Source organism: Sinocyclocheilus grahami, unplaced genomic scaffold (assembly GCF_001515645.1).
Source record: "Sinocyclocheilus grahami isolate Dianchi unplaced genomic scaffold, SAMN03320097.WGS_v1.1 scaffold58.1, whole genome shotgun sequence".
In the NCBI taxonomy this organism is placed as follows: domain Eukaryota; kingdom Metazoa; phylum Chordata; class Actinopteri; order Cypriniformes; family Cyprinidae; genus Sinocyclocheilus; species Sinocyclocheilus grahami.
The window spans coordinates 100829-115098 of NW_015505237.1; the positions used below are offsets into that span (position 1 = coordinate 100829).

At 37.3% G+C, this 14270-nt stretch overlaps 1 protein-coding gene across 1 annotated transcript in view; it reads left to right on the forward strand.

The window, feature by feature from the left end:
* The window catches only part of LOC107584316 (homeobox-containing protein 1-like), a 12489-nt gene extending 1605 nt beyond the window's left edge, over positions 1-10884 (forward strand). Inside the window, exons 3-10 of the mRNA XM_016270893.1 lie at positions 1017-1428; positions 2366-2451; positions 3655-3765; positions 4597-4722; positions 5816-5966; positions 6523-6605; positions 6754-6849; positions 10727-10884. Of these exons, the coding sequence (XP_016126379.1) occupies positions 1017-1428; positions 2366-2451; positions 3655-3765; positions 4597-4722; positions 5816-5966; positions 6523-6605; positions 6754-6849; positions 10727-10884 (1223 nt within the window). The remainder of the gene's footprint in view (positions 1-1016; positions 1429-2365; positions 2452-3654; positions 3766-4596; positions 4723-5815; positions 5967-6522; positions 6606-6753; positions 6850-10726) is intronic.
* Positions 10885-14270: the final 3386 nt, after the last annotated feature.

A 14270-nucleotide genomic window follows, 5' to 3' on the forward strand; every position in this document is an offset into this window, starting at 1 on the left:
AGCAGCCGGCATGGTTGGCCAGGAGGGTTCTGATTGATGCAAGAAATCTGGTCCATTAGCCCAGCGGCATGATGGTGTCAACTCCTTTAAGGATTTTCCACGGGTTAAGTCATCTGCTGCATTATTTCCTGAATCCACATACCTCCAGGAATTAATGCCTGTGAGGGACTGAATTTCAGCAACTCGAGTTCCTACGAAGACCTTATACCTGCAGGAGTCAGACAGCAGCCAGTGAAGGACGGTGGTAGAATCTGACCAGAGGATGACTTGCCTGATGGTGACTGTGAGCTCCCTTTGGAGGACTTTGGCCATCTGTGCTCCAGTAAGTGCTGCACTCAGTTCAAGTCGTGGCATGGACATTTGCTTCCTGGGTGCTACACGTGAACGAGCCAACATGAATGAAATGTGTATATGGCCATTCTTGTCTTCTGTGCGTAGATATGATACTGAGCCATATGCTCTTTCAGATGCATCACAGAAGATGTGCAGGTCTCTGATGAACGTTTCCTCATGTACTTGAAATGGAGTGTAGCATCTGGGAATCTCTAGCTGTTCCAAATTGGGCAGTTCCTGTACCCAAGTTTGCCATCTGTTTTGTAGGCTGGCAGACTCAATGAGGTTATCCCATCCCAGGTGAAATTTCCACAGGTCCTGAACAAGTATCCAGACATAAAGATACCTCTGGGTGGCATCGTTGGGCTTTCATACACTGCTGTTAAACACAACTTTAAAAAATAAGTTTAAATCAATTAATAACCTTTAGCTTATAGCACATCTATAGCATGTCTATCTTTAATGACTTGAAATTGAGTTAAAAATCAATTCTCCTATGAAAAAAATAATTTGATTTTTACTTCCGTAGAATGGAATCATTCTACAATCTGCTATTTTTGCTGTTCTTTGTGGTCACACTGGTAATGCAGAAATGACACGCTTCTCGTATAAAGAAGTGAAGGTTAATTTAATTATCAACACAACATAATTTGCTTTATTTTTTACCCTGTCTTGTTCTGCAGATGTCAGGATGGAGTGTTGTGATGTGGAGCCGCGCTATACCATTGAACAGATTGACCTGCTCCAGCGTTTAAGGCTGTCAGGGATGACGAAACCTCAGATTATTCAAGCCCTTGAGTCTTTAGAGAGGCTCGATCCAGACCATCGTACCCCATGCTGCAACAATCACTCGGCCCCACCCAGTGCCCCTACCTCCGCAGCCCCTGCTGCTCCCTCGTCCTCCTCCTCTTCCTCCTCCTCTCTTACATCAGCCACCACACAAACCCCTGTTATGGATGCTGCATTATCGCCTAGCAACAGCTATGATGCCTCGCCCCCACCCATGTACCCACCCAGCGGAGTTCAGAGGTCGTTTAGTTATGACTTGGCAGAAGAGGACTGGGATCTGGAGGAGAAGGTGGAGGAATACATGAGGTAGCTTTTATGAGCTGCTTCTGTGGGCTTCTCTTCTCAGGTCTACTGAGAGGTAGAGATTAATATAACAGCTGATAATGACAGTGAATGTCCCTGAGCAACAGTGTAATTTTCAGAGAACAAGAGCCCTTTCTGAATCAGGTCAGGTGGACATTTGGTTCAAATTGATACTTTTTCTGTTACTTTTTGGCTCTGGAGAATGGCACATGAAACAGTATGTTCCCCATTTAAGGCAAGACACACAGGTGAATAGGGGAATAATTAACTAAAAGAGATCACCAATACTTCTCCAGTTGATTGATAACGTTAAGAATTGCAAACGTTTTTGTAATACAAGTTTTCTGAAATGTTATGCAATACTCCAATGCGCAAAAGAAGCATTATCTAATAAGTATGCACTCATTTCCTGAACAGAAATCTGAACATTGTAAAAAGCCAGGTTCAACATTTTTGTTTTAATGTATTGAAATATTAAATTCAAAGGTTTTTACAGTCAGCAGACAGAAACAAATCACCATATTTTTAGGTATAAAAGCTAAATGTGAAAATCGTGGTTGTAATTCATGAATAGTTGAAAGGTTGGTCTCTTTTTAAAGTATACAAACAGCAGATTATTGAAATGAAAGCATTTCAATAAATGAAAGTGTAAAATATTTACTGTAAAGAAAAAGCACTGTACAATAAAATAAATATTTTCTAAAATTCTTTGGAATCTAAAATTGCTGTAAAATTAAAGCTATATGTCTAACTAATTAATGTTCCGAATTTGAAGTTGATATCACAAAAATTGAGGTTCCTGTGAGATTTTGTTTAGGTGCTACATCAAAACTCCATTGAATGTTTTAAATGCATTTTTTCTGTCACAAACGTATACATTTCTATCACGGTATTACCTCTACCACAAAATAAAAATGCTTGTCTTTGTTTGGACTTGTAGGAGGGACAGCAACCTTGTAAAAGAAGAGATAAAGGCTTTTCTCAATAACAGAAGGATCTCGCAGGCAATTGTGGGACAAGTCACAGGTACTCTGAATGCTTTCTGTCTTTCAGTGGAAAAAGTGTAGCCAACAGAGGCAGTTTTCTTATCATGCAAACCATCAGAAAATGGGGTACTTAAAGTATTGTTTTTACATCTAAATCCATTAAACATATTTATTTACTGTACATTCACAAAGTATTAATTATTTCCTGTGCTGAACAGGAGAAATATATTATACATATTTGAATTTTTTTACATGTCAAGGCTGCTCCAAAATTTTGCAGATCAAGACTGTCAGACAGAGAAAATCTAGGCCAACCACAACTTTGATAACCCAAACGTTGACATGAAGGAACAGACTGCAAGCATGCAAAACTAGTGCATGTGTGACAAGTGCATAGAGAAATTCAGACAGATGTCGAAAATGTCTGCACGACAAAATCACTGGAAACAAACTGTGATTACAAGTTTAGTTTGCATTTCCTTGCATCTTACTTTATTTATTACACAAGATTATTCTTTATACAGTGAAATATCTGCACTGGATCTCATTAAATACACAGAGTACAGATTGGGTACAGATGTGCTTGTAGTATCGAATTCAGTTTATTTCAAGGACTTTCACTTTTCTAAACATAATAGTGCGTGTCAAAAAAGTAAGATGTTTGTTTGAAATTTAAGTTTGTTGTGAGTCAATATTACATTGATCACATGCTATTTAACAATTTTATTTAAACAATATTTTAGAAATGGTTGGACCTTGTATATCTTTGTAAAATCACACCAATTAAATGAAGCAAGCAATCTTATTTTAGTATTACTTATACTATTATTATTTTGAATGAGCTTTTATTTTTATATTTGCATTTTTCATTGTAATTTTAGTTATTTTACATGCTTTTGGTATTGTGTATTACTATTTTGTTTTTCAGATTTACTTCAGTTTTATTTTTTATTTATTTTCTAGTTAGTAATTTTAGTGCTAAAACTTAATTATTTCAATTAAGTTGCAAAGGCAACATTTCAAATTTTTGTTTAGTTTCTAGTTTTTCATCTAACATTTGTATTTAATTTAATTAAAAAAATGTATTTAAATTAACAAAAATGTTTTTAATAGTTTTAGTTACCAATAATAACCCTTGGCATGGCATTTCCAGAGTATTTGGTTTTATTTTGGTGCGTTCTACTTTTCCTGCCATTTCTTTTACTGGTTATTTTCCTTTTTATGACTGTATGATATTCTGCAGGTATCAGTCAGAGCTACATCTCTCAGTGGCTTCTGCAGCAGGGGCTGGAGATGAGCGACTCCAAACGCAGGGCGTTCTATCGCTGGTACCTGCTGGAGCGCAACAGCCCAGGTGAGTTGTGGTTCCTCTGCAGGAAGATGATTTGCCAAACATAAGGCAGTGGCCTGAATTTTGGACTTGGGGCTGGCTTAAATAGGAATACAGTTTTATGTTTAGTTTTGATAATTTTTTTATTTATTTTTGGTCTTCATTTGCTATTCTGCCTTATCTTCCCTATATAGTTTGCATGGTCCTTGAGGGCTTTACATTAAAGAAATCAGGACTGTATTGGAAGGACATGCTGTGTTGCCGCACTGAATTGAAATTCAATCAACTGGTGTCATTTTCCATCAATTATGCACTTAGGTTAATGCTGTTTTTGGCACATTCAAGAAGTGTAGGTTGTGTGAGTCGGAAATGAGCCTTAAACCCTTTTAGGCTGTAACACTGCCAACACCCGCATCATCTCGCATTTATAATATAAAGAACGTGTTGATGCGTAAAGGAGCTAATTAAGTAATGTGAAGCCCTCCAGGACAACTTCTGCTCTCCATCTCCCAGGTTAGACCTTCTTCTGTAGCTCTCAGTCCTGATCCTGGGTTTGTCAAATGCTGGTTTTCATGTCCTCTCTGCACTGAGGTGCAATTAACACCTGACCCTACTAACAGAGCCCTGAGCATGACGCTTTTACATTCTCTACAGCGCTAGAGAATTGAGCATGGCTCCAAGAACCTAATCACTTTGAATGTCTATTAACACTGTTATATACAATGAAGTTTTCTCGAAGGATTTTCATTGAGCTCTGTTAATATTTGTTAACGGACGTCACCATTAACAGCAAGTTTTCGGCCCTCGAAGGGACTCTGGTTAACACCGTTTTCTGATTGCCTAAATGGGTTAAAGGAATCAGAAGGAGTGAAAACCAGCATGCTCAGGTCCCCAGGAGCAGGACTGACACTCCCTGGAATAGGCAGAGAGAACTGCTGATGCACCTCCTCCCCTGGTACTCTGCTCACCAGTCCCAGTCAGGTAACGTCTATGCAGCAGGGAAACACAGCTTCAATTCAGTACACCTGGTTCTGGAAATTAATATTTGTTCTCTCTGAGTCTTAAGCCACCTTTTCACAATCTCCAAAAATAATAGACCAGAAGTCATTCATTTCCAGTGGAGAGTAGTACGGCAGTTGCGTAGAGTTCTGATCGTATGCATAAGTGAAATTTCAGATCCGATTTGAGCTTCGGATGAGTTGAAATATTTTAACTTTTGCAGCTAGACCATATGCGATTCTAATAAGATATTCTAAAAAAAATTGTGAGATTAGAATGAACAATATTCTTGCACTAGTACATTATTCTTTAAATACTATTTTCGTAAAACAGGCAGTTATAAAAAATCTGAAATACTAATTACAAAATTCATTAAGTTGATTAGCGCTAGAAAACCTATTGGGCTTTTCTTTCAAGCGTATTGCGGTCATTTGTTTTGTGTGGAAATACACGTGCGTCACAACCAGTTACGACTGCCACTAGGGGGCGAAATGCGACAAACGTCCGGAACTAGTGGAAAGGTGGTTTTAAAATCTTTTAGAATGGCTCTTTAGATTTCATAGAACATTACACTCTCATGTGTTCTAAACCTGTATGACATTCTTTCTTGCATGGAACACAAATGCAATGAAAGTGGATGGGGACCAGGGACCATTTTATGGAAAAGAGCAGCAGACAATCTGCTTTAAGTATCTCCTTTTGTGTTCCATGGAAGACAGTCATAGTGTTTTGAAACAATTTCAGAGTAATTAAACAACAAAAAATTATATTTTTGTATGACATTCTTTCTTGCATGGAACACAAATGCAATGAAAGTGGACGGGGACCAGGGACCATTTTATGGAAAAGAGCAGCAGACAATCTGCTTTAAGTATCTCCTTTTGTGTTCCATGGAAGACAGTCATGGTGTTTTGAAACAATTTCAGAGTAATTAAACAACAAAAAATTATATTTTTGTGAACCATCCCTTTATTTGTGTTTAACTACATGTGTGGTGAATTCATATTTGCTTGTCTTTTGGTTTGTATGCGTTTTAAGTTCTATATTCCCTATTTTTGGATAATGTTCATAACAGGTGCCACACTGTCCATGCGTTCACTGGTTAAAGAGGAGCCTGACTGGAGGTTGGCTGGAAGCCCCGCAGACAGGGCAGCAGTTGGGCCTTTTAGACTGCGCAGAGGTAGTCGCTTCACCTGGAGAAAGGAGTGCCAGTCAATCATGGAGAGGTAAATCACAGAGCATTACTGTCTTTGACACTATTCAGACAGTAATTGTCTCTCAGGGTGACATCTGTAAAATAACATTTGCATGACTCCTTTGAGCTAAAACTCTCTAAAACGCAGACATGCTGCCGTTAAATACAAGTCTCGTTCTTTTTTTCAAGTAATCCGTTTCTGTACATATAGGAAATTATTTATGAGAGTGATAAGCACATAATACAATGGAATTAATTCCAATATGTGCATTTATAACATTATCATTTTTCTTTTAAACAATTTTCTTGAATAATTTCAAGTCCAGTGGTTGATTCACCATAGGAATTCTGAATTTTAATGGCACAAACCCCATATTTTTGTAGTGAGGTATGGTGGCAGTGTACCCTTAAATATGGAATATTTTCTTCATTCACAAGCATTTTTACACTTAATGTCATTGTCATAAACATTAAGTAGCCTGTTTTATTAATCTGCAGTGTTACACAGTGTTCTCAGGCCTTCCTTTTAGTTGAACAATGATCATGATATTACAAGTCTTGTTCTGATTCACTCTGTTTGTTCTCAGTTTCTTTATAGAGAATCAGTATCCTGATGAGGCCAAAAGAGAGGAAATTGCCAATGCTTGTAATGCTGTCATTCAAAAACCTGGTAAGTGATTGCAATCAGTATCTGAACTGCCTCAGACCCAGACTAGTTGTAACGTTGCCATCTTTGTTGTTCCCCTGCCTCACTGAATGTATAAATGCCTTTACGTATTGATTTAAATGATTAATTTCTTATATAAATGTTGTTTCAGGATGCAAACTTTCAGATTTTGAACGAGTCACTGCGCTCAAAGTGTACAACTGGTTTGCCAATCGGAGGAAGGAGATGAAGAGACGTGCCAACATAGGTGAGACGGCAAGAATGATGGTCTGACAGGTTGTCACTCATTTTAAGTGACACAAGCATTAAACGATTATCTAGGAAGCCTGAAGTTTTCTACTTTTCTCCAGTACTATCTATCTGTGGGCCCCCATCCAATAATGAACCCTGGCTACTAAAAATAATTATTTATACACTACTGTTCAAAGGTTTGGTCTCTGTAAGATTTTTGTAATGTTTTTGAGTCTCTTATTCTCACCAAGTCTCCATTTATTTGCTCAAAAATACAGTAAGAACAGAAATACTGTGGAATATTATTACAATTGAAAACAACTGGTTTCTATTTGAATACTTTTTAAAATGTTAAATATTCCCGTGATGGCAAAGCTGAATTTTCAGCATCATTACACCAGTCTTCAGTGTTACATGATCCTTCAAAAATCATTTTAATATGCTGACTTGCTGCTCAAGAAATATTTCTTATTATTTTCAATGTTGAAAACAGCTGCTAAATGTTTTTGTGTAAACATTTTTTTAGGGTTCTTTGATGAATAAAAAGTTCAAAAGAACAGCATGTATTTGGAATAGAAATGTTATAGTTCTATTATTCATTTATTCATTTGTAAGTCACTTTGGATGAAAGCGTCTGCTAAATGACTTATATATATAGGATTTGAAAGAATTGTCTTATGCTCACCAAGGCTGTATTGATTTAATTAAAGATACGGTAAAAACTAATATTGTGAAATTACAAATATTAGAATTTTTGAAAAGTATTTGAAAGTATTAAAAATGCTGTTTTCAATGTTATATATATATATATATATATATATATATAACATTTAAAAATGTAACATTTCTTTGATGTCAAAGCTGAATTTACAGCATTCTTGACGCTTAAGAATATCAATGTTGGACACATTTGTACTGCTTAATATTTCTGTTCAAAAGAACAGAATTTATTTGAATGTTTACAAATGTTAGAAATGTTTAAAACAATCCGTTCTCCTCTACTGACTTTGCACCTTCAAAATGTAAGTAAAAATGTACACACTTTACTGACTGTAATCCTGTCAAATCAGCCGTGACTGGTTTGTTTTCAACTTGTTTTTATTAGGCCTATGACTTTTAAACCAACTGCATGGCTGTAGCCAGGCTTTGAAAATTAGTGAGGTCCAGGGGGTTTCTATAATAACCCCCTTATAGAATTGTGCTATAATAACCCCTATAAATACAACTAATTATATACACTATTAACACTTTAAAAGAGACAGAAATGTAGATGTTTGTGAAAGATGTTTTCTCTGTTTTGGAGGGATGATCATTTTTAAATCATACCCTATTTATTGCATCAAAATTTGTTAATACTTTACTATATTTATGGGGTGGATACTTTTTTATCAGTTGTTTATTATTCATGCAACCATACAAATTGCTGTTATAGTTTTTATTTATAACCATTATATAGCTGATGACTTTGTCTAGTGCTCTTATGAATATTTATATAGCATGATTTGTGGAAATGTAACTACTATACTGAATGACTTGGCATGGACTTCTTCATGGCTAGTGTTTGCGTATTTCATTTCATTCTGTAATCTACTTGTTCTACAGATCTCTGCACTAGTGTTAAATGCTACAGATTTTGACAGCGTTGAACGTTTCTGACAGATAATATCATGATTTTTTAATATATAGTTTTTGCGTTTCCCTTACCGAATCGTATCTTGTCAGCAATAACCTGTCCATGGACTTTTTTGATTACTGCCAGTTTAAGTGCCGGCGATGCAACGTTGCCAGATATTGCTATTAAAATAAACAAAAACCTATAAATAAATAAAAATAAACAAACTGAAATTATTTAAAATCTTTTGCGAATAAGATAAATATATCGCTGACCCTAAGCCGCAAATTCCTACTTTATTAACTATCTAAACTATTAAATTAAGTGGAAAAGACAAGTAAAAAACGCTTATAATAGCTGGAGCTGGCAACACGGAGGCTGCGCGCTCGCGCCCTCACTCACAACTCTCAAGCCTGTTCAGTCCGCCAGCGTCTCGCTGCGATCATTTTATACCACGGACGCTAAACATTCTGAATTATACATGCATACATTCATATTAGGAGTTTAACAGCAGATTAGTCGTTCAGAGAACACATTTTATTTTTGAACATGAAAAATTGACCGAGGTCCGGACCTCGGTGACCTCAGCTGGCTTAAGGCCCTGTTGTATGTAGTTTTGTGTGTTTTTGCGACTTTGGAGCCCCATAGTTAACTGAGTGGAAATCACTGTCGTAAATATAGCAATACATGTTCATTTGTTGCTGCAGTAAAGCAATATTTTCGCGTAATTTCGTACCCGCTCACCGACTTTACATACTCTTTGAACGGACTTTTAGCGGGAATAAGCGTGAGAAAGATACCATCAGTCAGGATACCATCAGAATGATTTTGAAATTGATTTCCCTGCCTCACTTACTTCAAGGTAAGAGATAAAAAACGTATAGTTGCTTTAAAGTGCAGCCTTTTACCCTGATGTTTACTGATATCTGGTCATTAAAAAAAAAAAACATTGGTGTAACTTTGCACTTCAGACTCGAATGTGAATGACTTTAAAAATCTTATATAGCCTAGCAGTAATTCTGTTACGGAGGGAAGGATACGAGAAGGCAGGGTCGGATCCAAGTGCCGCTTTATTGTCACAGCAAGTCCAACACAGGCAAAAGGTAAACACAGGAACAGACGACTTAAACTAAGGCTCAGGAAACGCTCTGCACGGCGCAGTCGCAACCAGACAGACAATCATAAACTTCAATCAATACTTGGCAGTGAGTGTGTGTGTGTGTGAGCGACATTTATAGAGCTCCTGATGGACAACAGGTGTGTGTGTGTAATTAATTAGTTCCAGGTGCGGGGCTTGTGGGAAATGTAGTCCATGGTGAGAACTGACTGACATCGTGACAAATTCAGTTTAAGTCAGTGGTGGACTATGATTGTGCTGCGGCATTTTCTTTTCGGTAGAATGGATGCCTAGTTCCGCCACTGAATGAAAAAAAAGGTAATTGGTAAAAATGTAAAAAGTCAGTTCTGACTTTTTTATTCTCAGATAAACTCGCAATTGCGCGTTATAAAGTCAGAACTGCGGTATATAAACTCGCTATTGCGAGAAATGCTAGATATAAACTCACAAGTCTTTTTTTCGCAGTTGCGAGTTTATATCTCAAAATGTTTACTTTTTTCTCAGAAATGTGAGATATAATCTCGCAATTGCAAATGAAAAAATCCAATGTGTTTTACTCTAGAACACCCTGGCTGGACTGCGGGGTGATGTTTGATGGTTTCAGTATTATGATGTCTACCACTGTTAGCTTTTCTTTACCTTCTTTTGCTCTCATTGGATGAATGACGGTGTTGAATATGTAATGCTATTGAAATCCTTTTTTTCCCCCATCGAACTAAAGAACACCATGAGTGCATTAACATTTCAAAGGAGTAACTTCAGGCTTCCCAGTCAATCAAAATTATTATGAGTTACATAGTTTTATGCATTGTAATGATGCCCCTTTTGAAAGGCAGTGCTAGCATGCAGAGATTTTATTCTTGCACAAGATCTGTAGCTAAGGTGAAAAGACAGAACAAGCTGTTACTGGATTGTTATGTGTAAATGGAGACAGAAGAGTCGTCCTCAGGGTCGTTTATTGGATTGTTGCTGTCCATGGTGCTGCAGGTGTACGTGTATTAGAGTAACACTGCATGTAATAGACACTGACTTTCATGCACTTTTTGTATAAAGCGGGGTTATACATCTCTTCAAAGATCACAGGAACATGATCTTGAAAAATGAAAAGAAAGTGGTCTAACAGAATCTCTGAAAACAGCCATTCTGAATGCTTCTTTGTCACAGGGATGATGGATTGTGGAAAATTACACAACTTCACAATCAAGGCGTTGGGGGTGTTTACACGAGAATGGCTAAATTGCCCTGGCAAGCATTATTGTGGTGGATCCATCATTGCAAACAAGTGGCAAGTATTCTCTGAAGCTTACTGTCTCTTCCTGTAAGTACACTCACAAACTCTTTGTACGTTTCCAGCTGAAATATATAACAATAAAAGTATTTTGCTGTAGCTAGTCAAAATTCAAGACACGATGCCCACAATAACATAAGCCATTTTCAATTGGAAGTTAAACTAAAAGGAACATCATTTTACATGATTAAGGAATATTCAGTTTCTGTCCTCACGTCTAAATATGTGGCATGAGTATGTGTGTCAGTTGTCAATTATAATTTTTAATAATTTGTTTTGGTTGTGTTACTTGTTCTTTCTCTGTTCTTCTAATGTGTCTGTGAAGTCTGAATGTTTTTAGTGAGCAGCATCTGTGGATGCTCACGGTTGCTTCATTTACCTTTCACTCTGGACTGGCAGGGTGATTCTGGAGGTCTACTTATGTGTGAGGCTGAAAAACATGGTACCCGTCAGGGATCACTAGCTGGGGATTGGGCTGAGCAGAAGCCAAATGTTTACACACACATTTCTCACGATCTTCACTGAATTAAGAGCTCCATGGACAGTGGTATAAATCGGTGGTATCAACCATATTTTATTTAAAAGCTGAAGATATTAGAAGGCTTTTTTATGCATTAAATCCATTAATTTTGCGTAACCAAGAACCTCAAGCCTCACTAATGATGTAACTGCTGTTCATTTGAGTATTCAGATGATTTTGTCAGAATATGACCAGTAGAGGGCAATGATGTTTATTAGAGGATGAGATACTGTTATCACTGTATCTTGTAAGTAAACCGGTTTGATAGGCTCTTAGATTTTATTGTAAATTACAAATGAGTGCATGCAACCCAAGGCTGTCTTCATTGTTGTTTGAAGCTTTAATTGGAAGTTATTATTAAAATGACAAACTTCGCAATGATGAACTGTTTAGCTGGGGTGGCTCTCCTAGTACATTAAACAAGTGCTAAAATAGCCACAGTCTGCATAGTATAATGTGAAATGTGGAAAGATAAAGGCATTGTATCAAAGCAACAATACACTGGTAATGGAACATGATAAAGGAGCATGAACTCAGGTCAGACGTCCTAAACTGACTTTTTGTTCTATACAGACTGCCTTATTTTCATGTTGACAGGAAAATATCTACCCTGCCTGGTCCTCTGTGTGGGTCATATTCCTTCTTTAGAGTTTATTCCCTCCGTGGCCCCTCCCCGTGGGAAAGCTGGCCTCATGTGATTGTGGTGGCCCATACTGGAAGCTGTGGTGGCAGCACTGACTATACTGGTGCCAAAAGAATGGAGGACTAGACCCACACATGCACACACACACTCTCAAGCCTAAACATTCACTAACATAAACACACACCATGCTCACACGCTAGTCTCTCTACACACAGTCCACACGCCACTCGCATGAGAATCTGCCCTCGTTGCGCCACATCCCTCACAGACACACAGTCCCGCCACAGTCTAGCACACGCATACACACATTCCATGCCCATTTTAAAGTTCAAACTGGGCAAAACACACAAAAAAAGAACCCAGGAATCAAAAAAGCACCACATCTTCATCACATCATCATAGACCAACACTTTGATGTTTTATTTTAATTGCCCTTTTGGTGGTAAAACACATGATTATTCCGTTTTCATGGTTAACACCACTTTTAATTTGAAACGGTCTTGTAAATGATGCATACCGTCTTTCCGGTGGTGTCGCTGAAAGCTGATCTGTTTCTTATGAGTCAGACAAAATGGATGCCCTCTGTCACAGAATGTGTTCATTTGTACTTTTGTTTTAGATGCAATTTTGCTTCTTTTTTTTGTGCATTACCTGTTTCTAGAATATTTGATTCTGACTGCTCAGTTGCAGTCAGATGTTTCATGGCAATACTACGGTGGCCGAGAAGTGCAAAGCAAATCACAATTCTGAAAACAAAATAACAAATTACAAACGCAAATGGAAGTCTAAAAAACAAAATAACAATTCAGAAAGCACAACAACAATTCAGAAAACATTATAACAAGTCAGAAAACACAATGACAAATTCGAAAACAAAATAACAAGTCAGAAAGCACAACGACAAATCCGAAAACAAATTAATAAAAGTCAGAAAACACAACGACAATTCAGACAAACCGGAAGAGGTATTTATAGTTTGAGACAGCACCATTGGTTTGGGATTACTCACCGCTGACTGGACGAGACATCTGTCAATCAAACAATACGGAGTATATATTTACATTTAGTTAAAAGTGGCTGTAAAACACCAGCTCCAGTGGTGCAGATGGATAAGCCCTAATCGTTGGCATTTTGATGCGTTCGGCAAAAGGTGGGATCGAACCCGGGTCGATCGCGTCAAAATCCAAGGGCAAGCACTTATCCACCTGCACCACTGGAGCTGATGTTTAATGGCCACTTTTAACTAAATGTAAATAGACACTCCGTATTTTTTATTCCATTGTAAGGGCAATTAATACAATACATTTAAACTGAGCTACTTTACTACCATCTCCGAACTTTCTACCACGACTCTGCTGTTCTTCGGCTGGATCTTCTCTGTATACATTGATTGACAGATGTCTCGTCCAGTCAGCGGTGAGTAATCCCAAACCAATGGCGCTGTCTCAAACTATACCTACCTCTTCCGGTTTGTCTGAGTTGTCGTTGTGTTTTCTGACTTGTTATTTTGTTTTCGGATTTGACATTGTGTTTTCTGACTTGTTATAATGTTTTTCTGAATTGTTGTTGTGCTTTCTGAATTGTTATTTTGTTTTTTAGACTTGCATTTGCATTTGTAATTTGTTATTTTGTTTTCAGAATTGTGATTTGCTTTGCACTTTACGGCCACCGTACAATACTGTATAGAGAGCACCAGCTGGGTTCCAAAAGTAAAGATCTCATTTATGTCATGATAACTGATTGAGTCCACTAATCAGAATCAAAACGAGCTAATTCCACCAGAAAACTCTTTAGCAATGCCTGTTCCCATGAAGCGCTGCAAATGATATACATTCAGTTTCCCTACGCTCTCAAACTACTTAAATATTTGTTTATATATGCATATTTTGCAATAAATTTATCATATTGCTTCTAATATAAGCATTTTTGAATCAATAGTTTAATATTTCTCCATCGTTTTTATTTTGATTGTCATATTGTTCTTTCCCTCATTAAAACCATTAAGTCTTGTATCTTTTTGTTCAAATTTCAAATAGTTTTTTTAATTCAAATCAAATTTGCATTCACCTCATAGCTTGTTGGTTTGGTTCATGGCTTACAACTTTCCAACAAAGCCTTTTTAAAAATCCCAATGGTAACATACAGTATAATGGCGTTACATTGCGGGCGTCCTGAATTTGAATCCCGGCTTGAGGACATTTCCAGACACCCCCCCGCCCTCTTCTTCTCTCTTTCCCACTTTACTTCCTGACTACTC